Here is a 27,173-nt window from a genome sequence, read left to right on the forward strand (position 1 = left end):
CTAGCATGCGGTCATTATCTGAGCACAGTGTCCGTTGCATTCAGACAGTAAGGCCTATTTGCACATGCAGACATGCAAGTTTCAATCAATCCAGGGTGAAGACTCCGTCTCCATCCTTCCCACTGCAAGTCTGCAAGCTACATCTTAAAGATACAGCAGTGAAACCTCAGCCGTGTCTCAAACTTAGAACACTGACAAACTAGAGATACTCATTGCAGGTCTCTGCTTTTAGAAATGACGGATATGTAAGTATGTATATGCTATTTCATTTCAAACTCCCAAGCCTAAAAAGTACTCACTTTTTTAAACCCAAGCCTTTAATTTTGAAAGTTTTATACTCATTCAATGGTTAATGCTATCCTAACAACGTGATGCAGGAGGCGGCTAATATTTCCTCGTTTGTTTTAATGTGTTTTATGCAAAAATGTGGTGTTTATTTTATAAAAATGCAAAGTCTTTTACATACAAACTTTGTTTATTCTCTATTTTCCCCGGAACTAGGAAGTGTGAAAATTGAGGAAATTCCTCGGATGGATGGACAGTTTTTAATCATGCTAAGTGGTACTAGGGTTTCATTCAAAACCTGTATTTTGTGAGGAATTGGTGAAGCAGATTACAAATATAATTATGTGAGCAGTAGTGTTGTGGGAAAGCTGTCATGGAAATAAATGAAGACGTCGGCCCTAATAATAATGCCCCATGGCAGAATCATCAAAAAAGCCCAAAACGACATTATTGGACGAATTATATGCATTTTCAATTATTTGAAAGAATGAAAGTCTAAAAAAATTTCGGTACGATGAAATGGCCGTCACATAAAAGGTGCACGGAACATTGTGGCAGTAGACTCCAATGGAAGGCATGTAACAAATGATGCTTTTAAAATAAGTCCGAAGTGAGAAGCTGTCGTTTGAACTATTTGAAGGATTATGTGTGTGGATCCTTTCGATTCTATGTCCAGCTTTACAAACTTTGAATTAACGGAGCCTTACAGGGTTTTATTAGTGACGTAACGGGACACAGCGGGGGCATATGTCCCATGTCCCCATTTGAAATCTTGGAATGAATCTTTGAAATGCAGCTCCAGCTCATTTTCTGATGGTGCCCCTTGAAAAAATGTGTTCACCCCGCAGGTGCCCTCCCCCCCCGCCCACATTTAGCCTGCGTTACGCGCCGCCACCGGGTCATATACACTTAAACAACTCCCAAACAAAACGGGAAACAAAATTGGACAATAACTAAATGATATATAGTCTTTTTGCGCATTAATTGTGCTCACTGACAGTACAAAGCGCTAATGAATATTGCATACATTTCTTTACACGTCAGATTCTCGGGAAAGATCTGGCAGAGTATCACAGATTTAATAAAGCTTTAACAAGCTATAATCTGTGTTACTCGATTGTTTCACTTTTCGTGTAACAAAATTGATTTATCATTCCAGTGTAATGAGAGGAACTTAATCTGAAAGTTCTGACCACAACTAACCCTATAGCTACACCACTGTTTTCACTGTTGTCAATATTTGTTTGGCTCAAACAAAAAAGGTACAAAACATTCAAATAAATATACTTAAGAGCAAATGAAAGGTTTATTCTTTTGGACACTTTATTTTAACTACACAATCAATACGTTTTCTTAAATAATTGTGAATGCTCTGTTCATAGTGATTACTCAATAATGCCATAGCCATTCGCAGAACACCTGTCATTTCGAGAGTCGTGGCTTCATGTCTGTTTGAATTAACACCATTTGTGGAGTTAGTTATGACTAAATGAAACCAGTGGCTCTAGACTACTAACTTCTGTTTACATGTCGGTTTTGATGAACCATACAGCCGAAAGTTTGAAAGTGATGAAATCTAGAGTCTATAAAATCTAGAAAAAGCTGCTGAGGTAGAAAAATGATCCAAAGCAAACATGGAACTGAGTTTGGAACTTTAGACGTAAACCTTGACCAATGAGAGTTACTGTGTGTTGATGTGGAAATGGCTGGGCATTTTATATTTCATAAGTTAATCTATGTCAGAACTGGCTGTGTACATGTATGTGAAACCTCAAAATTTCCAATATTTATGCAACATAAATAAGGTAAGTAGAGTTGAGGTAAATGACGAATATGAACCCCACAAGGATTTGAAGTATTCATCATAAAAGAATACAGTATACAGTATTAAAGTGTCCACGACACCGACTCCCTTTTTATTTCCATCGAATGAAGTTCTTATGAGGAACCTTCAGATATGCTCCCCGTTCAAGAGGTACAGTGAATATACTCTCAACACAATCTAACAGTATATGGCTGTACTTCACAGGGCCAATACAAACATTGGCAAAGATGCTGCCATTAGATCATTCAATCAATGGAATCAACAATTTGTTGATTTCTTATTAATTTCTAATTCTGTACATGTACGGGTAATTACTGTCCAGGGGTTATTCTTTGCGTAATTCATGGCATTTAGGAGAATTATCGAAATGCTACAAACCTTGCTAAAATTGTGTCACGGTGCTTTAGTTATTTTTAATAGCAAAGTTAGGAAAAAATGGGTTTATTTAGGTGGGTGTCACTTTTAGCTAAGTGTTGTTTGTCTTAGATTAGGATTTAATCTCTAAAACAACCATAATCTGTATCCTGTACAGAACATTTGAATTAAGGAAAACTAATGAGGCTATCTATTTAAGGAAAGGAATAAAAGTAAAATCCATGCAATGCAGGGATAGAAACCAAAGTCAATATTCGGATCCTTTGTGGGAATTGACCCACAAGTCCTATAGAAGAATGGTTAGAAAATGAACAATCACTTTAGATTTACATGGCACATTCCTCATGTCAAAAACCAGATTAAAACATTAAAACGTTTATCACAGATTTGTTACACCTCTTACAAATGTTGCCCAAATTTCAGCAGCTCCCCAAACAACGTTCATTATCAGCAGTCAGTATCAACTTCCTAGAAATGTTTGCAAAGAGCCTCCCTGCATCCGACGACTTTTAGAGTCAATGAACTGTAAAATACATTCTCTACGGGCTCTGAAGTAGCATAAAAGCCATGCACAGGGTGAGTAGTTAGACTCTAACCCCCCCCCCCAAAAAAACCCTTAAAAATCCATCAATTATCTTTAGAGGCCTTGGGGAGATTTCAGACAGTCAGGTTTAAGGCCAATAATATTTTCAATCAGTCGCATGTGAATTGCTCAATTGCAGTGCTAAAGGGCAAAGTCCAGAGACCATCCAAACATGCCATGTGCCTGTGAGTTCATAGGTAGCTAACTGATCCAGTCCACGTCCTCAACACTTCTAATATACCTTGAGTGTTGATGAGACCAGCTGGTAGACATCACGTTCCTGCTGGATCTGATCATGAGCTCAAGACTGGTCACCGACTTTCTTTTCAATGTACTCCCACGTTGCAGATGTCCCTCGGTCCTGAAACAAACATCAGACCAGGGAGATAAAAGTAAATGGTCAGGGTTCCCAGCATTTCATGGGAACAAAATTCCCTGATATTTCCCTAATGGAAGTCAGAAATTCCCAGATCACCACTTTGGCTTTATAGTCTGGTAGTGTACACTATAGGTGTTTGCGTTACAAGTTATAAGGTTATCGGTGCACCACAGCTAGGCCTACATTGATACAGAGAGAAACAGCCATTTACTTCAAGTACGCTAAACTATACAACAAAAAGACCATAGCCATGAAATCATCCAGAGGATTCACTGTTTGGTATGGACACCAGGCGAGAAAATCTGACCACCGGACTAACAAAATTCCCTGATTTTTTTCTGATTTGAGTGACTTTTCTCAAATTCCCTGACAGGAAAAATGGGAAGTCAATTTCCAGGTTTTCCCTGATTTCTAGGTTTGCGGGGACCACCAACGATGAAACTGGTTAAAAATAAGGGTTGCATAGTGCGTACATACAGATATGCGTACCAATTCACCGTTGGGAATGGCAGATTAACTATGTAACTATGGGTAGGGGAAGGTGTTCCACCTGTCTGTGTCCCCTAAGCTCTAACTTTAGACTTCAGAATCAACCCTAAACATGCTGCACCCGCGAATATCAAAGAAACATCAAACTGCCATCGCTAAAGCCAAATTTTAAAGCATAATTTTCACACACTTCACACATTCAGAATGTTTGAAACATGATTCCATAACCAAGTCAAAATTGGAGACAAAACCAAGATTAAGAAAGAAGAACTACATGCAGTCCATAACTTCATAACCCACCTTTATCTGGACTCCCGCCTGGAGCAAGCCTTGACGGACATTGTCACATTTTTGGAGAAGTTCGGCACGGCGATGCAAAGCCTTATACATCAGCTTTTTAGACTTTGGTTTGTCAACTGAAGCCAAAAACAGAACAAAAGAAATTGTATGCCTCCTTAAGAAAGTATAAGTCAAATAAAAGCTATCCATAGTTTGCCTTTTTAAAGCATAACTCATGAAAAATACTGTCCTATTTAAATTGTGGACCCTTAATCCACTCATAGCTATAAAAAAAGTCTGGGCTTGCATATGAATGGCATTACCTTTGAGTACCTATCCCCCACACTGAGACACTAATGGATTTGCCGACATTCAGACAAAACTTACATTTCCATGGTCTGTGCAACACATGAGCAAACCAGAACACAAATGATCTACGAGAGGTTTGGGCTTACAGCCACAACTGAAAAAGCACAACTGCATCTAACTTAAACTGTGGCAGTCTTTATGCACTGCTACTGCACATTAGTTATAAATTTGCCAAAAGATTGTAAACAAAGTTCAAACACCCTCTGTACTCACCTGTTTCCGTTTGCTTTACCTCTGACCCTTTGAGGTCATCTTCCAGGGGTGTTTCTAGTGCCCACTTTCGGACCTCACTCCTCAGGTTGATGAGCGTGTCCATAGTAGAAGACAGTGCTTTGGTTGATCGGCTAGCTGCTACATCCTGCGTGGTATAATAGATGCAAATAGGTTTCCATTTGGTCAGTCTTAAAGTGTATGTAGTCACGTGCTTCTCATTATTCTACAAAGGTGACTAATGACGATATTCACAGACATTATCTTTATAAATGTGCAAACCAGACAATTCACTGATTTCACTTAAAATGAAAAGCTGCAGCAGACTGCTGACAGGAATGACTAGCAGTATGCCAAGCAGAAAAGGACTTGATGTTTAAATTCTACCAAATCTAGAGAGATGAAGCTATCAGCTTGTCTACCTCTTAAACATGTATTAAAGTTTTGAGTTTCTGCACTGTTTGTTACTGGAAGACGATCTGTATTAAGCAATCAATAAAATCAAGAATTTTCTCTTTGCTTGATGAGCCTTTCATAAAGGTAAAATGCTGTGACTAACCCATCAAGGAACCAACCTTTCCATAATTAAAACGTACTCTTCTAACTTGCCTCAGCTTCAGAAAATCAGATGTTTCCATATAAAAAACAAGTAACAAGTATGTTTACTTTCCAAAAATCTTGCTCTGACTCTGAATGTGGCACATTTTCATTTGGCATTCTGTGTGTTACCGAAAGATTCCAGATAATTTCCAAATGGAACGGGCAAATGTTCAATTTCAAGATGCTCCCTTACACCTGGTGGTTTAAGCTTCCCCAGGGACCAGCTTGTACTATCAGGTTCCAAAAACATTAGACAAGGAAAAAGCACCTTCCGACTCTGGAACTTGACTCCTAGCACCTGAAGCGTCCGATTGATGTAGGAGGAAACACCAGCTATTGCACCCGGGCATCGAGGCACATTCATATGTTGCTAAAAAGAAAAAGAAGCAAACGCACAACTGACACAACACGCCTAACATCAAGAGGCAAGATTCGAAAAAATTGGCTGAGTTCCACAGTGCATTATGTAAGGAAGTAACTCCTGGTAAATTCCATACAAAAATGGAAAATTGGTTAAGCTGTTACCAACCTAATTGCAGGTCATTCTTAAGGAGAGATTTTTGACCAAAACGTATCATTACCTTAACTGCACTTTCATTTTTGGAGGGAAAATGTGTTTAATAATGGGGCTGAAGATGGAATCTCCATTTTCATATGGAATTGCCTTCCTGCTAATCATCATTATGAAAGGTATGTGGGAATATTTTAGGCACTGCACAATTGACCATGTCCCCCTGATAAACCTCAATCAAGCTGGGAAATTAAATCTAGAATCTGCCTATGTACCACATTGTGCTGCATGGGTTTTTAATATGCTGACAAAATTTTGTATGAGATGACAGAAAATACCAAAGCCAAACTAATACCTTTGGACTTCAATAACTCATGATCCCGAAACCATGCTCATGTAAAAAACACCAAAAGATTCTGCATTCTGTCCACAACTGCTGTACACTAGATAAGTTTGAAGTACTAAAACAACTTCACATTGACAGAAATCCCTCCAAAAAGCTATCAATTGGGACGGGTAGGTATCAGCACTAGATATGGTACTTTTGTGCAGCATGTGACATGCATGCACAGACATGGGGATGAAGTACGTGTACTTCCATGTAAAATTATCAAGAACTGAAGGAAACTCGTTGCTTTTTACCTGGTGCTGTTTACCCCCTATAGCCATGTTTGCCATTCGCACCAGCTCCATAATTGCATCCAGTCCACGCTTAGTGTCAAAATCGTCAGCTACAGCCTTCATGAATGTGGCCTGGGTATCTGCAAGTCTTTACGGTAAGAATAAAATGAGGAAACAAACTTCTATTGAAGAGACATGTCGCAAATTGGGACCATAAAAGAATGATCCCTTACACAATACAAATTGTGTTAAGGAGTGTATTGTGTAAGAAACAACACACTCCTCAAGGGGAATAACCAGTGTTTTCTAGTCTTCTCATCGGTACGGACTGCCTCCAGTCTGTGTTATAGTAAAGTCCATCACAAGTTAAGTCTCAAGTCTTTCCACAAGCCAATTCACAGGTGGCAAAATGAACAGTGTCTGTCACACTTTATTTGAACAACTTGTGAATTGACTTGAAGTTCTGCCCACTAGTCCTTACAAGTTCTGCTCTACAATTCAGGAGTGAGATTGACCAATGATAAAAATAGCTGAAAACAGTTGAAAAAGCATAAAGAAGCCAAACTTTGAAAATTTCCTATACTTTTGTACACAGCCAGTGAGGGAAAAAAAGCTGAAATCCCAAACAAAAAAGCTGAGAAATCTCACCCCTGACAATTGTTACCAACTGATCATGATAAGGCCATCTACCACAAAACAGGAAATTTCCAGTTTGTAAATAATGATCACATTGTCCTGAGCAGATGTTGGAATAAGATCAAAATATTTTACTGACTTTTGCATAAGAGCTGCCTCGCTGATTTCCTGTGCCATAAGTTGACCCTTAACATAGGCATCAGCATCGTTCAGAAAGGAAGCCAGCTGCTTGCATATCTTGACAGCATGATGCACAGTCTCTTCAGAATATTCCATATCTATGAAACATTAACATCATTTGATTCACTAATCAAGAAATAATGCAAAGGAGTGCTTCTTACAACAATCCAGATCTGGCTTCTTGCCCTCTCAAAAGATTCTTCTTTTTCACTGCTACAACTCACCGTTGTTGTACTTGGACATGAGACAAAGGACTCTGAAGTGATTGGCTGTGTAGGACTGCAGGAAATCGTCAATGGTCACAACGTTCTTCAGCGATTTTGACATCTTGTTGGGGTCACTCTTACGAAACAAATGCCCTGAAAAAATTTAAACCTGCATTTTCAGCTCACTGAGGATATTTGCATTTTACTTGTCTTTGTAAATCCTATTCAAGCATCACTTCAAAAAATGTTATGCTCTGCACCCTGATGAGGAATTCATGCAACTCTACAAGTTGTCAATAGGATCCAATACGACCAAGTCAATGTTGCCTAGTAACCTATCCAGGAAAATTGACCTCATAGTTGACAGATGATCACTGATCAAACTTGGCCTATGCTGCTACATTTTAATCTTTATAGGCTATTTCCAAAATTCAGATCATTAAACAACAGCAAATCAGACAGAATAACTGCACAAGGACACTAAACAAATTTGATTTGCTTTCATTACATGCCCTCGAAATGGTGCCAGTGGGTCAGAAACTTTTTAGTTTTTGCTTATATTGTTTGTGCTAATTGCATGGGGCATTCAATTTTATGCAGATTTCAGTCTGGACTATTTCCATTTGTGCTACAAAAGCTATAAAAGTTGCCAAAAAAGTGATAAAAACTCTCCTTATTTTATGGAAAATAGTATTTACAATTGACAATTCTTGAAAATAATGGACAATTCACATCACTACCATATGTACACTAGTAACCTCATGGTCATGATGGGAAACTAGCCAACAATGTTTGCACATGTATTTTGATTATAAGCAAGTGTGATGCATCTTGGGGATGGGCAAAACCCTTTCTCTGCAGGAAATTTTGGGAAATGGCCTTACTTCAAGTACACTTGGTACAACCTTGAAATAAATTCATGAACATGGATGATATGTGTTTATACAAAGATGAGAGATCAAGTTTTGTGAACTAACTTCCAAATAAGTTGCCCCATCAATGTTTTTCAACATGCAGCAAGCTGCAGAGCAACATGCATGTCGTGTAATGATGGCATTTAGCCATGATGCACAGACTGGTTAACACATTTCCAACATGCCTTCTCTGGCAATTGTAAAGCACGGCAGGAACTGGTAAAGCATTGCTTCAATTTAATGCGCATTATTAACCATGTGTTTTCATCACAATGACAGTGAACTGCAAAGGGAACTTGTGAAGACAACAGAAGTTTCTTCAAATGTTGCAAGTCACTAGTCAAACACAAACACAAGTGTCTTTGATATAAAAAAATTAAAAGGTTGTTTGAGAGGCACTTCATGAAAAAGAAAAAGAAAACAGGTATTTTTCTTTTTTCATATCTATCATGTTTATAGTTTTTAAACCTGCTGATAATTATTAAAGGGGCACGCCAAAAAATTAGGATCAGGAAACAGAGGTGAGAAGCAGAACCATTATTTTGACCTAGTCCCTTACCCACCAACATATTTTACACTTAATATTTGATGGGACCATCATCAGGTGTATTATCAGCATTTAATCTTTTTTTCAGATCATCCATCACACTTGAATGTTTGCATGTACAACAAATGCCCTGTAGAAGTGTTGAAGTTCAGTCAATTGATACCAAGTCCACTCACAAGACCAGTCATAAGTAACAGGATGAACAATGACATTGACTAGCTTGCGGTAGCTTGTAATGGACTTGTGACAGACTCAACAACAATGCCCGCTAGGTCTCGTGGGGCTGTATTTTAGAGTTTCTCATATGAAAAAAAATAGAGAGTTTAACATTTTTGCAACTGGACAGAGAAATACCCAATTTACCTAGGACTTGGCATAGAAAAGAATGCGACAGGAAGCTTATCACAAGCAACAATTTGCAGGATTTTTCTCTAGAGTGTGATTTAACAATTTACATGCATCCACCCTTATTTACCTGAATGGAGGAAGTACCTTGCCCATGACTTAGAATTGAAGCAGGCCTCACACTGCGCAATCTCATTGTTGTGGTGGGGAAAGGCAAGGTCACGACCTCCAGTGTGGATGTCAAGATTCTCTCCAAATATTGCACTGCAATAAAAAAACAATCAACAATTAGAAACACTTAAAAGCAGAAAAGGACCGAGAAGAAGAGGCACAAGCTTTTTGTTTCACTAGCGCCCTTTGATTCCACATCTGAAGACTTAACCGTAATGAAACCAGGTTCTACGCTCCAAGTAATACAAAAGTAACATGTAGCCTTCATGGCCATATTTTTGTGCTAAAACAAAGTTGCTACATTCCTTTAGACATGTTAGAGAAGTAAATTCAGTTTTGAAAGCACTTTTCAAGTATATGCCCACAACCTTTGATGAAAAGCATAAAAACTGGTAATATGGACTCTGTTGGCAAACTTAGCAAATACATGTCAATTTGATCATCTCTGTCCTATCAGGCATGATTAAAACATCCACAAAGTAAAGACGAAACCAGTAACGTCGAAGTCAGAGGTCATGGACTTGTGATGTCTTGAAAGGAGCAAAGACAGCCTTAACAAGCTCCACTACTTGGTCGCGACATTATTTGCTTGAATATTGCAATTCACGCGTGAAGTTAGATGAAGCTGCAGAGGTTTCAGAAGTTTTCCTCTACATGTCTGCTTTGTTGCATGGTTCCTACTAATCTGCTTCTTAATAATATTGGAAGTTGGTCAAGTCAAATTCTGGATTCTTTTGACCTCTAACATACCTCTACTTGCTATGATACACCACTGTATATATATTCATATATATATGTATCACTTTTACTGTTTTTCTAACAATTCAAGACAACTGTAGCTAACCATGACAAAGTTACTATGAATCAACTGTGAACAGCTACTTCAAATTTGATCACAAAACAAATGTATGAAACAGAGGTTATGCCATTTAAAAAAACTTCTACACATTTCCCATACTCTGTGTACAAAAATGAAAGCTTTGGGCCCAAAATGGCAATGTAAGTTCTTTCAAAAGAAATTCAACCTGTGAACAAGACTCCACATGCATAAGGTAGATATTCTCAAGGTCGTCTATAATGAATATGTAGCAACGGTTTGTACTCAAGGTTAAGAGGTTCTACAAATTCCTAACTTACAAGAGTTAACTAACAAGAAATGGGTTATAAACTAACAACTAATCACATTTTCTAAAATCAGTTCTGAGCTAAATTACAGCTGAGTGCCAGTCACATAAATAAGACTGCATGCTAAGCAAACATTTTCTTGGCTCAGCAAATTTCTGATATTGGATGCAGGACTCCAAAGACTGCCTACCTCAATCTTCTTACCACAGGTATGATTTCGCTACATATTGCTGGTGGTTCCCACCATGCCTGGTGCCATCTTAACCCCAGACTTTTGGCAATTTAAACATCCAAATATGTAAATTAGGACTGTAGTCAAACGTCAAGTTAATCTTTTCAAAAGTAAATACACCTTGTAACTACAGTTGACATTACAAGAGTGCATGTAACAAACAGTACCTTCGAAACATGTGCACAGTGCATTTAAATGTACGTTTATTTGTTCTGATCAAATATCCAATCAGCATCATAATTGGATTCTACACAGCAAAGGGCTGGTGAAGGGCTACGCATGCAGCCTACGGGGACAAAGCTGTACCTACCTAGACATGGCAGAGCATTCAATATGCCAACCAGGTCGTCCCTTTCTATTTCCCCAAGGTGAATGCCACCATGGTTCATTAGGCTTTGCGGCCTTCCACAAAGCAAAGTCCTCTTGTGATTTCTTGTTGGTATCCGTCTTCCTTGGTTCCATGAAGTGTGTGGCTAGCTTCTTGTAGCGATGTGCGCCAAAGGCCTGCACATCAAAGTACACGCTGCCTGTCGGGAAATGACATGGAAACATTGAAAATTACAATTGATTGACTTTCTTCTCAATAACTTTAAACAAGATTCAAACATGAAAACACAGAGAGAGAACATACCGGTAAGAACAAGTAAATTTTCTTGTCCATGTATACTCACATTGTAAAAACTTTTGGGTGGAGGGCTATTTCCAAGAAAAAAATATAATCGGATAGTACATATTTCCTTATTCACAATTACTCCGCAGGAGTAAGACCGCGTTGGCTTTCACAGGTCTCATAAGCTGTAAAATAATGATGTTGGTATCTGTCCAAGGAATGTCATCATTTTGGAATTATTCCAATGACAGTGAACAGCATGAAGTAGTATGGAGGTACATGTACATGATGCAAGCATGGTGCTCTTCCCGGCATGTGTACACAAATTACCAGCCAAGCTCAACTGAGCACACTGCACAATCTCTGCACTGGGACATTCTTTCTCTCATTAGACATGGCCACACATGGCTGTTGCGATCAACAAATAACATCAGTGAATAGGTCCACAATGTTCTAGCAGGGCCTAGTGACAGCTGCTTACAGTTGTCTCCAACAAGTCCAATGGTTCTTACACATACATCAGCTGTATTGCAAACATTAAGGTTCACTACAGTTCCCATTAAAATAGAGGACTGTATGGAAGAACTTCACCCTCATTTCCATTAATTGAGTATAATTTTTACTTTTTAAATTGAAATTTCCTTGCATTGAGTTTCAATTCCAATGTCTGATCTCGACTAAATGAATGAAATGTAAGTTGTGAGAAGGCCTACCACTTTCTGTTGGGTAAGCATAACCATTCTTGATAACCCTTTGAATGAAGTTGATGATCTGTGGCATATGATCAGTCACTCGTGGATTTACTGTCGCTGGCAAAACCTGTGAAAAAAGGAAGAAATTTCACAACACAGGCATTTTTGGCTGTTCAACTTTTCCACCATCTCAATATTTTACCTCTCACCTTGCCAAATCCAACAAGATTTTATGTGATTTACACTAATCCTTCTAGGTTAGGGCTACCGTGTTCTAAATCAAAAATATGAGGGACATTTCATAGACATGTGTTGCTGGAGAATTTAGTTCAGTTCTTGAGGTCGTCAATAACATTTCTGGTAGGGGCAGGATAAAGACATATCTGCAGGTAAGTTACAATGTGTTGACCACTTTAAAAACACTGGACATAATAAAAGGGATTTAGTCTGCTGATTCTACTATTGAAAGTTTTGGTGAGTCCTCTAATTTAACTAAATGAACCGCTTGATGTTTAGAAGAATATGCTAATGAATATGCTGATGAATATGCTAATGAATATGCTAATGAATATGCTGATGCTGTCATTAAACCTCTTAAGGTTTTATTCTTTTACTTTTTCAAAATTGATTTTTTTTTATTTTACCTGCAACCTTTCCAGGTCTCGGAAGAATTCGGTTTCATACTTCTTAGTCAACTTGTAGAAATCCATGCCTTCCTCGCGTGCCCTCTGGATGATGTTACTGTCAATGTCCGTGATACCAAGGACCTGAACCACGGTGATGTCATAGTACTCGGCCAGAATCCGACGAAGAAAGTCAAACCGGACGTAACAACTGGACAAGGCAAAGTTCTTCTTTAATTAATATAAATGTGTATGTGCATGTTCTCATGTACAAATAAAAATGCATTTGTATAAGCTCGCTTCGGTGGACCATTTTATGACACTTCAATCTAAATTTTCTTCAAGAAATTGTTAATTTTTGTACAGGTCCAATTGAATTGATATGTAGAGGCTTTTTCTATGATTTGTTTTAAAGAAACGTTAATCATTACCTTCCATGGCCTAGATGTGGGCTGTCATATACTGTTGGACCACATGAATACCTGCCAGATAATGAATAAAGAATTAACAGTTTGCAGTATCTTTGCATTCACCATGGTAACACCACACCCAAGGTAGGGTTAAGTGCTTCTCCTACCAAAATACTATTTACAGTGCTGTTCTGAATCACTATTCAGTAGAACCAGGTCACCAGGTCCAATTTCATGCTACACATTTACATGTAATGGATTCTCTTCTGGTTTGTAAGTGCAGGTACATGTTTATTGTACAATAACTAGTCTGTTTCAGCTTCATGAAATTTGATCCATCCTCTGGTGGACTGGGAAATACCCATTTGAGAAATGATAGCTGGAAATTCTCTGGATTCAATGTACAAAGGAAAGAGTCCTCGCAGGAAATTTCACTATTTCATGGAAATACTGATGGACATTTTCTCAACAAAGCCCCCCAAATTAATAGTCGTTTTTCATCCCAAAGTCAGGCAATATGGGGCGTAATTGCAGAATGCCCCGCCACTCTAAAAAACGACCCCTGGAATGATTAGTTACATGGTTACATGGGTACAAGGTGAAAATCCCTTGAGAAAAGTGTGACACTTTGACCTGTACCTGGCTAGTATGAGGTTGATCGTGTGGGGTGGCAGGGTATTCTGCAATTGAACTCAGTATGGCGACAGGTGGATGTAGTTTGCTTTCACAGGCTGAAGCATAGTTTCACAAGAATTGGAAGCCATTAAAAATGTTCTGATGAGGGTCATATGGCCCCGTGCCCCAAGACTTGTTTGGCAATGACACAGTCCACTGCAAGATGTGGAAAGTGGTCAACTGAGTCCAAAGTTAGAAGTTCCAATTCAGCAGTGCATGTGTTTTATTTTTTAATGGATTAGTTGACAGAAATTGGTTTTTTCGTTTCCTGAGGTAAAAACATATGGAATAAAACCAAGCAGGAGGGGTTGCTAACCATGTTTTTTTTACTTCTCCAAGCCTCTGGCCTGATTTTCAGTTTTTATCAAGGCCTATTCATTTAACGAATGTACAAATACAATGAATTTTGTTTACCAAGTTGCCACATTTTGATTCCGCAGGACTAACGGTTCCTTTTTCAGTTGCTGTTTTGTTAATGAGTTTACGACCAGAATGCCTGTGTTGTGTCCAGTTCGTTCATGCAAAACATCTCCATCTGCTAAATTAGGTCCAGCTATCACAGGGGATGATCTCTTCAAATCGGCGATCTTCTCACGTTCAACAAGCGTCCCATTTCCGGTAAAGTTTCCACTGTGCTTATGTGTTTTGATGTTGACGCAGACATCACTAATCTGCTTATGAAACAGAACTGGTCTGTCATTTCCATGGCAACTTGTGCTGAAATATCTAGCAAAATTGGCGATCTTCGGGTTCATATTTCTAGCCAAACTGCATCGTATTGGGTAAGCATGGTGAGGTTTATGGTGCCTTCGATGTTGTATGTACACAGCACTTAAGTGCGTTTGTTCATGATTCGTAAGACCTTTCCTACTGTTAAAAGCGATCTTCTGAACCGTGTCCAATTGACTTCTTGAATACGACGCCAGAGACACACTCATTACATTTGGCATGGTAGAGCTTCCAGAAAAGCACCATCGTCTGCCACTCCATATCTGCCCCGATTTGAAAAACTTACAAAAATGCCCAGCACTCCAAACTGTACTTAGCGGCACCCGAGGTATCATATCTCAGCTTAATATCACGTAAGTATCGCACAAATGATGTTTTCAGTGTGAATGTCTCACAATGTTTTGTAGGCCTACGTCCCAAATCCGTCACTTCCGATGGATCATGGAGCAAGGGTACGTGATCGGCAACATTAACACTGCGCTGCTGGTCTATATCTTAAATGACCATCCACAGCTGGTCAGAGCTGTGTACATGTACTCGGAAACCTTCGGTCAGCGGCTACCATCTTCCCTCACGCACGTACACTGTGCAGCCATTGCGGTCAGCCGCAGCCAACCAAAACTTTCGGACACAGGTTACATGACTGTGATCGATCAGCAGATCTGCAGCTGTATAACCCTGACGTATTGATTTTTATTGAGGTAGGGCTTTTCACATTATTTTGTTATGCTATGTAAAACACTCTAAAGGAAGTAAATAGTAATTTTATCTCTTTTCCAAATATATCCTACTTTATTTATTATAAAATTGAGTAGGTAAAATGGACTTTCTATGATTTTTTGTGAGTTTTATAATAGTTGCGAAATTGTGATCCTCCTGTAGGGAATAATAGTACCACCCAACCGAACCCAGTGAAGATTAACTTCAGGTCATAGCGCATGCTCTGTTGCAGAATTTTGGAAGAATGAAAATGAAGTAAGTCGTATCCCCGCCGCTGCAAAGAAATCATGCCATCGTACCTTGAGTAGCTTCAACTTCAACTTATATTATACAAGTAAGGTCAGGAACCGGACTAAACAAGCAGCAAGCGGCACTGTTTGGTGACCGGAGCCGTGAATATCTTCCTGCAGTTGGAGCTTCATACTGATGTTGTCTGCTTGTCGAAATCTTCCAGAAAACCCTGTACATTTGAGAGTTATTTATCAACTTAAAGCACCGGAATAAAGAAGCCATGTTTAGTCAAGGTTCCCTTGATACTGCCAAATCAACGGCGTACGTGGAAGATTACTTGGACTGCATAGAATCGCTGCCAAACGATTTGCAGCGTAACGTGTCACAAATGCGGGAAGTGGACAGTTTGTATCAATGTAAGTCAGAGAAACAGTGTCAAAAAATTCCAAATTACAGGCCTGTAGATGTTAAAATGCCTTCATTAGGTAGTCTGTTTACTCACATCTTCAATAGTGCAAGGTAGGTGTGGAAATTGGCTGCTTGGTTATGTACAAAATAAACATTTTGACAAGTAAGACCAAAAATAACTTGAAACGCGTTATGGCAGCCTGCGCCTCCATGTTGTGTGATAATTTATGTAGGCCTAGCTCCCCAGAAATTTCGTCACAACTCACTTGTTGTGATTTCGTTCATTTGCAAACATGGCAAATATAATTGCTCTGCAGTATTTAAAGAGGTAGGCCTGCTGTTGCTGACAAACCAAACTGACTTAACTGTTAACTGCTATTTTGAAGTTGGTAGGTATTATACTAGTCTATTATACAGTAGTAATGTCACTGTGTATTTTTACAGCCATTCTTAAAGAGATTCGGCAACACTATGAGACACTGAGCAACAAGGAGCTGGACCCGGCTGCACGCCGTCGATGTCTGCTTCAGATGCAGCGTGCTCTTGTACGCAGCCAGGAACTTGGTGATGAAAAGCTTCACCTGGCATCACAGATAGTGGAGCTGACTGAAAACCGTCTCCGACAGATGGAGACTAATTCTGACAGCTTGATCATCAGGGAACGCCTAGAACAACAACGTGCCCAAGAAGCCAGCAAAGTCAACATCAAGTCTGCATACAGCAAACCTGGTTATACCAAACCTGGTTATAATAAACCAGGGTACACTAAGCAAGGCTACAATAAACCAGGTTATGGCAAACCGGGTTATGGCAAACCAGGCTATGGGAAGGCAGCTTACAACAAGGTCGTCAAGAAAGTTGTGGAGAACAACCAGGAGAAGGCAATGAAGCGTCCTAGGAGACAACGCAGCCACGACAACGGCAAAGAGAAGGAGATGGAAGTGGTCACCAGTGAAATTGTCAAGCCAGCAAAGAAGAAGAAGAGGTCAAAAGTCAACAAGGCAGAGAGAGCAGCTTCTCCCATCGATCCTCCTATCGACCCCAACGAACCTACATATTGTCTCTGTAACCAGGTCTCCTATGGAGAAATGGTTGGATGTGACAATAAGGACTGCCCTTTTGAATGGTTCCACTTTGGTTGTGTGGGACTGACCCTCAAGCCCAAGGGAAAGTGGTACTGTCCAAGATGTCGACCGGCACAAGACGCAAAAAAGAAGTAGCAGCAGCTGTGCTCACACTTCAGCTATTTTTTGTAGTATATGTCAATAGTAATTAATTGTACATATATAATATTCTAATCTGAATTTATTTCACTTTTCAAGACAGTTTCCAAATTAAAATAGAGAAAAAAATTGCAAGAACAAGGAATGACATCATTTCATAACACAGTGAATGTGTTTCAGGCAGAGTTCAAGTACTGGTGCAGTGCATTTGTTGGAGTTTCTCACCATAAGTCGCACAAACAGTGTACATGTGTTCTCAATCATACTGTTTTGCAATAATTTAATGTTTGACATATTTTGGGGTCAACTTTGTTCACATGGGCACATGTAAATTTAAAGGAACCAGGAAAGAGAAATATTTTTATAAATTTTACTAAAAACCCTTGAAATTGCATCTTTGGGTTTCATGTAACCTGATTTTAAATTTTTGTTCTGCAATTTTAACACATATTTTGATGCTTTTTGGATTTTTATGCTAATGCAAAGTTGCATATTCATGAGCAGAATTATGATGTCATCCAAGGCACTGAATCTCAATGTTGCACTGGTTTGTGCACAGAAAAATTCTAGATTTTGTTAACCACTGCTATGGCAGATTTCATTTTCTTTGGCAATTTATTGCTGTGTAAGTATATGGCAATAATCCAGCAAAAATCCTTTTCACAGAAATGTTCCCAGATTATAGCAAATTTGGGGTGTACAATTTGAACATGAAAACATTCAACCTGAACCATGTCTTCCTGGATTTACATCAAAGCAAAAGCAGCCTCACTTGTCCAGAAATGCTTGGTTAATTTTTAATATTTCAAAAAGTGCACCGTTCAGTTCACATAATTCAAAAAGGTGTCAAACAGTCTTCATACATGGAAGAAGAGTACAGAGATACGCAAAAAGTGATTCTAAGAAAAATTCATTTCCTGGTTCCTTTAAACCTGTTTGTCATGTTGGAAACTGTCAACACTTCATCTGTTTGTTTCTGAACTCTTAATGAGTAATTTAGGGAAGAGTTCCACATACAGACGGCAGTAGATATTCCCTACAGTGACCTACTAGCCGTCAAAAAACAAAACGTGTCCAGAAAAGTTCAATTTAGGAGAGGAAAAAAAGTTGTTTACTTAATTTTGATTTTTAATACTTAATTTTTCAGACCAGTTCCATAGGGTTTGTGCACATGGTGTCAAGTGGCGTCGGTATATGGAACTCTTTCCTCAACTGACTTTATGTAAATTATCCTCATCACTTATTACAACATACATGTACACTGTATGTTCTCCTGTTGTGAAGCTGGATGGCACAGAGGCTGAGCTCCATCTGGATTCTTGGCCTTTCTTTCCAAACTGGGGATTAGCTTTTTCCTGTTAGGGCCTACTGTACATTGGTAATACCGCCCTCATGTGGGGGAAATGAGACAGCCAATTTACTGCTACATGTACAGTCAGTGCAACCTAGTGCCAAAAGCACATATGATGCAAGATATGGGGCGCCTTTGTGTTGGTCATTGTTTGGTCCGAATCTCAGGAATTCTTTACAGACTTCTAGGGGGGATGTGTTCGGTAACAATAGTCTGGAGTGTGTATAGGGATTGGACATGTGGGGGGGGTACCCATCAGCCTCATATCGTGTAAAAGTATCCAAAAACAAGGCTGTCGATGGATTTGCTTTTAGGTTTCTTTTTTATGTATAAGCAGACTTCAGTTACAAAAGTTTGTCGCAAATTCCATCTTTCAGCTTCTTTCTTTCCATCCTTTTTCTCAGTGTCCCCCTCCATTTTTCTTTTTCCACCTGCACCATTTTGATTTTACTCTTTCTGTTTGTGCATCATTTGAAACAGTTTTTGCACCATGACTTAAGTTGGTGTAATTTGGAGTTTGGACCATTTATTTGTCATAAACAGATGACAAGTAATAATTTACAATTGATTTTCCTCCTGTGTTAGCTGTGTATTATTTAATCCGCCTCTGATTTGAATTTTATGTACCCATCTAAATGACATTTGGCAAATGTTTTCAATAATTGTCCGAGAAAAATTCCACAAAATGTATTATCAGTCCCTTTTTAAGACAAAAACCGAGACAAACGTGAATGAACTGTCAGTTGAAAATGTTAGTTGGATTGCTGGTTTTATTGTCTAGAGTAATAAGAGGTTCCGGGAGGGAATTTTTATTATGTCATGAACTCTTTCAAGGTATTGTTACCAGAGCGACTGTGGATTGATACGCACTGACAGTCACTCAGAATAGCTTCTGATAATAATTTGATGTGAGCGAATAGCACTGCAGTAAAAAGAATTGCCTGCCCAACGTCAGGAGACACTGCAATCAGCGGTGCATGAAGTGAATAAAATGCCTGGTGTCTGGTTAATCTTCTCCCGGTAACAATTCTTTGTGGGAAGCAGGAAATGGAGTTGATGCCTCGTTTAGATGACCAGTGGTCAAATTAATTCACTGATATGTTTCATTGCCTGTGAGGGTAACTTACAAAATGGAGAATACACTGTACATGCGTACTCCACTGATAACAAGGTTTGCAAGGCATTAACTTTGATTAACCCTAACCCTCCTCAATCCTTCACCTGTTGGAGGACTGAGGAAGGTTAGGGTTAAGGAACCGCATTGGTCTGAAGAAATTTATTTTGTGCACTAAAATACTCCTTCAGTTCATTTAACACTGGATCCCTTCTTAACTTTTCTGAGAGCTTAACTTTCTGTTCCAGATGTTTCAGGAAAAATGAAAAGGATCGGCACAGTCAGAAGCTGATAGTTGGATCGAATTCTCTATGCTTTATTTCCAGTTATAGAACTTTGCTGAAAAGCTTTATGAGATATAACGCATTCAAGTGAACTTTCCACCAGTACCGTGTAACTGTTTGCACGTTTATCTCACTATGAGTTGCATACTTAATGAACTACGTCGCTCTTTAATATATGCAGATAGACCATAGATGAAGCTGGAAGAAAATTACTTGGATTTTCTTTTACAAATTACGGCATTTTTTTCTTGCAGTTGAATCCAAATCTTATTTATGTGCTTTGTAAGTAGATCAGAGAGGTCCTAAATCCAAAAGAATGGCCTGTCATTTTGTAATGGCACACAGGCACGGTGCTGAACTTATTTTGCTGTTGATTTTCATGTCAACTATTTGAAATAAAATTGTACAGCTTAATCTCTGAATATATTGTACAGTGTAGGGAATACTGAAAATAAAAAACGGGAAATATTGAAAATGCTATCTGTTTGTGGCGTAGATAACGAATTATTTAAACTTCTACTTTTCATATAAAAAGGCTACAAAAGTGATTAAGCCCCCACCTACCGAAGCCACTAACGAGCAAATGTAATTCAAACTTTTTTAATTATATATATTTTTTGCCTATGATTCCTCGGTAGCTACTTAGCTGTTGAACATAATTTTCTGTTTTTGAAGATTGTCGTGTTTTAAGAAGTACTGTTGTTTGATGCTCAAGACTTGAATATTTATGAAAAACAAGCTTCAAATGAAATGGTGTTTCATATTTTAGTATGCTCACCAACAGCGAAATTGCCATCGACTGTACCCTGGATCAGCCACTGAATACTGCCAAAAGAGTAGATACTGTCCTGTTCAAAATCTAACACTGTGATAATGTCCACGACGATGGCTTGTCAATTTTCCCGTAGTCAGCTGCTCGCCATGTGGCAGACCTAGCACTCCCCAGCTAGACATCCGCCTCCCCCCTCGGCCCCGATCCCTCGCCAACCTGCCACTGTCATGCTCAGCCTCCCCCGATATTCCCTCAGTGTCATTAAGCCGGAGGTACCGGCAATTCTTCAAGTCTTGCTTGTCTCCTTTGAGGTGGTACGCCTCCAGGGACTCGCCTACGGATCGCTGGACGGTTGGGACCGAGGTCAGTTGACGCTGCACGCTGGGTGCCCGGTCGTTGGACTGGTGGGTTGGGTGATGAAACGGCTCTTGCCTTGCGTAGTCAAAACTCGAAGCAAGCCTGGGATCCATCTTCTCTCTTCTCTCTGTAGTACGGAAAGAAAGGACCCAGAGAATTAACGGGTTTGTAGAGATTTCAGACCTGTGGCCTATTTCCAATTACCTCTTTCGCTGAATTAATGTCTCCTATCCACCCTGTGCTGAAAATAAACCCTGGTTTGCTTGTCTTCCATGGCTTGAACGATAATAATGGTAGCAGTTGCAGAAATACCTGAACATGAAAAGCTTGTGCAGCTCCTTCTAAAAAAAATTGCGTCGATACACATCATGATTTGTTGAAAACAGTATATCTTTCACCCTAAAAGAGCCGGGGTGGTTCCCCAAGAACTCGCACACCAAATTCGGCGTGTATGTAACATGCTCAACAGTGCAAATTATAAAAAAAATTTCAATTCAATCTCACACGAGGTATTGACACCATGCATGGTTATTTGAACTTCATGGCTACGTGCGCAATAGTAACTGACAAGTATGCATTTTGGCTGACGTGTCTCGGGGAAAAAACGACATGACCAAATCCCAAATTTTGGTGTCAAAATGAACCCAAAAGTTGTGTCAAAAAGACCCAAAAAGTTACTACGCAACAAAATAAAACAAACCATACTTGAGTGTTTGGAACATGAAAATTGCACTGCGACGATATTGGGGGTGAATGTTGGGGGAGAGGTGGATTCCGCCCCCAGCTCTTCGTTGTCAAATCAAGTTCCACACCCTGGAACAATGCAATAGTCATGGGAACATTATATGATCAGTGAAAGAGGTTGCAGCAAACGTCATTGTCAGTAACAAAAATGTTCCTGAGTGATTGCCCGCGACTGTCAATTTTATACACATTAGCAGAGTCCTCCTCAAAGGTATAATTATTTTGAACTCATTTTAAGTGTTAATGAATAGGGGCATTTTAATAAGTCCATATCGACGCTACCTTTCTTTTTTTTATTTCAAGATAACAAGTCGTCGGCATAGGCCTTTTGGTTATCGCTAACGGTCCAGGAAGCAAATTTTTATACCACACCTGACCACTCATGGGGGATTGAAGTGTCAACATGACACACCAGGCTGAAGTAGCCTGTTGTTTGGACTGGCATTCCAGTAAGTGTGTCGATTATAGCAAACGTTCTGTAATTACTTTGAGATATCATTCTTGAAAATGTCTTCAACAGCGCTCAAACAGGGAGGGCAATGAAAAAGCCTTAAAGGTGCCGTTCTGATGTAAAATATTGCAGGAATGATACATATTACATCTGTATCATGAACACCACCCCCTACAGTGTCATATGGTGTCAGCACCCCGCTTTTCAAGTTCCATGGCCGGTCAACTCTTCCCCACACAGCCCCCTCCCCCTCATTTCCGGCAAAAATTTACGCCACTGGCAACGATGCTCGTTATTGGAATCCAAAGCTGAGATAACTGCTCACTCGCTTGAAATAATTGCTTCTTCAAAATCGATAACTGGCTGGCATTCAATTAGTAAGGGCGTCATAGATTCTTAATATAAAGCGTGCGTGACAGTTCAGCAGTTAATTATACAGATCTTTGATAGAATGAAGGCCTAATTGAGGTTCTTCACAATAGCGCGGCGATGAGGCATAGATGTGAAACAGGAGCCGGATTTTTATTTATTTTTTAATTTGATCAAAATGGTATGTGTGAGCAGGACTTTCTTGATGAAAAGATTTTTATCAGTTTCGATGACTTTTCAAAGATGTCTTAAACAATTTAATCGATAGAGGCCTTTTTATGTCGTCTTCTTGGATGTTAATGTTTGCCGCACGGTTTTCTTGGTTTTCTTGTTCTTGTTATGATTCCCTAGAAACAAAGCAAATCTGAATGAGGAGAGTTGGGTTGGCGTAGTGGTCCTTTCCTCGCCTCTTCCACCGGGTTCGATTCCCAACTCGGTCCACACGTGAATTTGGTTTTCAGTCCCTATATGATTCCGTGGGTTTTACCCAGAATATTCCTCTGGGGTTTTCCTCCCACGTCTAAAACTGTAACTGCTTCTCATTGTCTCTACAGATGTCTTCAGACTTACGAGCTACAGTGCCCAGGGCGCTTTTGAGGAATCCTTATAGTGTTATTACAAGAAAAAAATAATAGTGAATTAGTTTTACCTTTCCCACAAAATTTATAGTGACTAAACGCCGCCCCCCCTTAAAAAAATCTCGAGGCTGCTAGCATTAAAAGACCTGTTTTCCAACATATTTTATTCTGGTCCAGCCCACTCTAAAACCTCTGAGTAAGCAACATTTGCTACACTGTTGTCTTCAGTTGCCAGATTCGACCTTAAATTCCGATTGAGTTAAACAAATGATGATTAATGCATACACATCCAGAAATGTCTGAGCTATCGACTCTTGACCCTACTACGGTACCTGTCTGTGGTTGATCAAAATCCAAACAAGTAGGGACTCGTTTATCATTAGTTTACTTATATCATCCACTTGGAAAATTCAAGGTTTCGTTTTTAGCGTCTAATAGAGAAATTCTCTTTTTCACCCTCAGCAGTCGTAAAAGCCAAACCCGGATACGACTCAGAGGGCAACAGCATTTTCCCCAAGGTCGGAAATCAGATCGCGATGCTAATCGCGGGTCGACGAGTCGACCTCGTGATCGTGCATGTACACAGAAAGTTTCAATCTGCAAACGTAACTAAAGGTGACAAACAGTGAAATCTTCCCACGCATATCGCCGTTGTCTGGAGAACATTCATGAAACAGTAATAACTTTCTTCATACAGTCCCTGTTTGGAAGGCTGAGGGACACTTTGATATAAACCTTTTTTTTTTCTTTTTTTTTTTGGTTGGGTCAAATTCCTACATACACAGCGTCAAAACTACTGATTTCCTAAAAGCAAGTTAAGAACATCCAGGAATGTGCCAGACTTGGTTTTGTTCAAAATAACTCCCTGTAACTGACCATAGTGGACGTAGCTCTTTAACTCGTCACAACTTTTATGATCAGCGAATGCACCCAGACACAAATCTACATGGGTCAGTCTCTTACCTATCTCCTTCATCCTGTCAAGGAATCCTTTCAGCTTCTTCTGTCGTTTGTCTTCTCTTTTCCTCTCCCATTCCAGCGCCTTCTCTACCATGTACTCGGCTCGTCGTGACGGTAGCTTGTACTCCTCCGACGCCGGCTTGACGGCCACTTCACTCGCCACTAAACTCCCTGCGCTATTCCGGTGGTACTGCACCACACTCGTTACCACCGGAGCCTGATAGTCAGGCAGGCGGAATGTTCGATTAGGGATGCCGATGTGGTACTTGTTTCTTGATCTAGATCTCTCGCTCTGTTTGCGCTTCATCGTCTCCTTGGTTGCTTGATCTTTGGCTCTGTCCGTCACTGCCGTAACATCGTCCTCAAAAACCGAGTCTCTGCCCTCGTAGGACGTTCCTTCATCGTAACTTTGGCAAGATTGATCTTTGGAAATGTTTGTTACAATCCCGGGTAAAACTTTATTTCGGTTTATATCACCTTTTTCGAACTCAACAGCAGTCCTCACATTTGTTTGTATGGCTTCTCTGGAAAAATGAGGTCTGGAAATGAGTCCTGTACCGTTTTCTTTAATAACAGACTTTTCTTTCAGAGATGGAATGAGTGGTACATTTGCTTTTGTAACCATTTCTAGAACCTCTGATGTTTCTCTATTCGGAATTACCCGTAGTGACGATAATGAATTTTGAGATGGCGACGACGTTGATTGAGACGTGGTGGAGCTGTGGATTGTTTCTTTAGAATGTAAATAATCGCCAGAGTGAGAAGATCTGGTAAAGTGACTGGATCCGTTTTTCAAGGCTGTGCTGCCTGCGTCCATCTTGATTCCACCCGTCGTTTCCTTGTCTCTTTCCTCGCTTATCTCTGGCAATGGCTGAGGGAATACCTTATCGTCATCATCCAGAGTCTTTTCATTGTGTACCTCCGTCATGATCATGTTTCGCAGTCTGTCTTGCGCCTCTTCCCTCTCCCTCACCGCCTTCTCTCTCAGCTCAATCTGCATCTCCCTCTGTTTCCTGATGTGAGCCCGCCGCTGAATGCGTCTCTTCTCGTTCTGAACGCGAATGAGATTGCGGAACATCTTCTGCTGCCCGCGGGCCAGTTTGGCCACGGCAATGCGCTGGTCTCGATGCCACATATTCACCTGTTTCCGAGAGGAGACATCGTGGGCATGGTTGCTGCATTTCACCTGCGTCCCCAGCTCCGATGAGCGAGTGTACTTCAGCACACCGATGTCGTCAGCCTTCAGGTGTTTCAGCCCCATCAAAACTTTGCTGACTGATTTCTCCTTTGTGCTGGACAGACCGGCACTTAGACCTCTGTTCAAGTTTGGGTTGTCGGTAACTAATGTGCCGGCTTCCTCCATGGTGATCTTTGAAATATCCGTAATAGATACTTAGCTGAAAGGTCGACGGCTAGACACCCCACTTCTTTCACAAACCTGAAACTATATATATCTGATATTTTTCACACTGCATTGTCATGTTGCAATTGATTCGGCACTTCGTTGAAAATGCTGTTATCACGTTGAATCCGGGTGCACAGGGCGCTTTGTTGGCGTTAACTCTGGGCTTCAGTTCTTGTGAGTTTGTGGATCAAATGAGACTGAAATGGGATCTACAGGACCAACTGACAATGCTTGGCAGGAACATGCAAAACATGGGAACAAAAAGTGTGCAAAACGCTTCCGTGTTTTAATACAAGTTCCTTTTGAAAGTCTCACCGTCAAGTGCGTCACCAACACCGGCGCTTTTGGCAAGTAAATTACTTGAAATGGTGTTAGTGAACTCCGTGGTTTGATTTAACTTTGGTTGGAACGTGTATGGATTAAAGTAGATTCAATCAACGCCGAAGTAACGTAATTCCCTCCGGCTATGTAAAGTGTCATAATAGTTTACCTGACCGATCAACACTCGATATAGATCCGACAGATGCATGAGGTGGTGACACTTATCAGCTCCGTCGATAAATTTCCGAGACTTTTGAAAATCAGACCGACCACACTGTACTTTGGTGAAATTCTAATTCCGCATTAATAACATATCCGAGTTTATGATGTTGGCAAAAATCAGTGAATAGGTTACAACTTTATTTTTTCATTAACTGGAAACTTGAAGCTGAAGACGTTATACAATGTTCATGTATTTCAAAAGCTCCGACTGACACGATCCTCAAACAGCACAGAATTTTAGTCAATTTTCTGACTCGCCTCAAGGTAGTTCTTGCAGGCCCAAAGAAAGCATTGCTCCGTGCGTAAATATTTCCATCCCGTCTCACCATCAGTCCTTCAGTGATGTGTGACTCGACTCAACAATCCATCTCGATAAATGCATTCTTTTCAGGCATTTCTCGTCAGTTTGCCGTTAACTTTTTGAGCGCCGTAAACGAGGCGTATTTTAAGTCTTTCTGTCGCCGTTGTGGATCCCATAACCCAGAGATGTTTAGGCTCCGTCCTCGTCACTTGTGAGGTTTCAATGTAGTATGCGAAGGAGAACGCGAGAAAAAATAGCAGAGTGGTGTCAAATCACCTCATCATCCTTAGTATAACGACAAGTTCTGATAAACTACGTACATGTATTTTATAAAAGATAAAACAAAGTATATAGAGACTTTGGCAAAGAGTCCAAGAGCAGAATAAAATACGACCACCGCAAGCCGAGATGCATCAGTAAATAGATCAGTTAATAAAGTCATGATAGCAATGTTGTTTGAGAGGTTGCGGCAGTCACCAGTTCCGACGGCCAATTTATGATCTTGGCCCCAGACGCGGAGCTGACAAGATCATTATTTGCAGTACAGACTTCCCTGGTTTGAAATACACTTGCCATGATATCAGGGGTCGGCTTTCCAGGATCCAAGATGAAATAACTATAGACATTGGTTGCAACTTTCCAAACCAGTTGATAACCACATGTATTTAATCAGAAATTGTCTTGAAAGTGAAAAGCCCAACGCCACAATAGGGACACTAGAGAACACGACGTAAACCATTA

General features: G+C 40.0%; 3 protein-coding genes across 3 annotated transcripts; 1 reads left to right on the forward strand and 2 right to left on the reverse strand.

Moving 5' to 3' along the window:
- Positions 1–1,590: 1,590 nt before the first annotated feature.
- Positions 1,591–15,258, reverse strand: cars2 (cysteinyl-tRNA synthetase 2, mitochondrial). Its single transcript, XM_022224009.2, has 13 exons — positions 14,307–15,258; positions 13,239–13,289; positions 12,829–13,018; positions 12,206–12,311; positions 11,193–11,409; positions 9,485–9,618; positions 7,567–7,701; positions 7,302–7,440; positions 6,548–6,674; positions 5,663–5,764; positions 4,798–4,942; positions 4,237–4,352; positions 1,591–3,429 (listed from the first exon to the last, which is right to left on the reverse strand). Exons 1-13 carry the CDS (start codon positions 14,954–14,956, stop codon positions 3,370–3,372), a joined length of 2,172 nt encoding a protein of 723 aa, XP_022079701.2. The 5' UTR covers positions 14,957–15,258; the 3' UTR covers positions 1,591–3,369.
- Positions 15,259–15,414: 156 nt separating this feature from the next.
- LOC110973223 (inhibitor of growth protein 2-like) lies at positions 15,415–20,432 on the forward strand. Its single transcript, XM_022223876.2, has 2 exons — positions 15,415–15,988; positions 16,425–20,432. Exons 1-2 carry the CDS (start codon positions 15,853–15,855, stop codon positions 17,198–17,200), a joined length of 912 nt encoding a protein of 303 aa, XP_022079568.1. The 5' UTR covers positions 15,415–15,852; the 3' UTR covers positions 17,201–20,432.
- LOC110973160 (uncharacterized) lies at positions 19,964–26,859 on the reverse strand. The gene is made up of 2 exons (XM_087129894.1): positions 24,187–26,859; positions 19,964–21,208 (listed from the first exon to the last, which is right to left on the reverse strand). Exons 1-2 carry the CDS (start codon positions 25,544–25,546, stop codon positions 20,805–20,807), a joined length of 1,764 nt encoding a protein of 587 aa, XP_086986020.1. The 5' UTR covers positions 25,547–26,859; the 3' UTR covers positions 19,964–20,804.
- Between the last annotated feature and the right edge of the window lie 314 nt (positions 26,860–27,173).

This window comes from Acanthaster planci, linkage group LG02 (genome assembly GCF_054643075.1).
Source record: "Acanthaster planci isolate LZ-2023a linkage group LG02, COTS_SCS, whole genome shotgun sequence".
Taxonomy (NCBI): domain Eukaryota; kingdom Metazoa; phylum Echinodermata; class Asteroidea; order Valvatida; family Acanthasteridae; genus Acanthaster; species Acanthaster planci.

Coding starts and splice junctions, on each gene's coding strand:
- LOC110973223 (XM_022223876.2), top strand. CDS start 15,853: ATGTTTAGTCAAGGTTCCCTTGATACTGCCAAATCAACGGCGTACGTG. Junction 15,989..16,424: donor AGTGGACAGTTTGTATCAAT/GTAAGTCAGAGA, acceptor GTATTTTTACAG/CCATTCTTAAAGAGATTCGG.
- LOC110973160 (XM_087129894.1), bottom strand. CDS start 25,546: ATGGAGGAAGCCGGCACATTAGTTACCGACAACCCAAACTTGAACAGA. Junction 21,209..24,186: donor TGACAGGATGAAGGAGATAG/GTAAGAGACTGA, acceptor TCCGTACTACAG/AGAGAAGAGAGAAGATGGAT.
- cars2 (XM_022224009.2), bottom strand. CDS start 14,956: ATGATACCTCGGGTGCCGCTAAGTACAGTTTGGAGTGCTGGGCATTTT. Junction 7,441..7,566: donor CATGTCCAAGTACAACAACG/GTGAGTTGTAGC, acceptor AATGTTTCATAG/ATATGGAATATTCTGAAGAG. Junction 4,943..5,662: donor TCAAGTTCCAGAGTCGGAAG/GTGCTTTTTCCT, acceptor TATACCACGCAG/GATGTAGCAGCTAGCCGATC.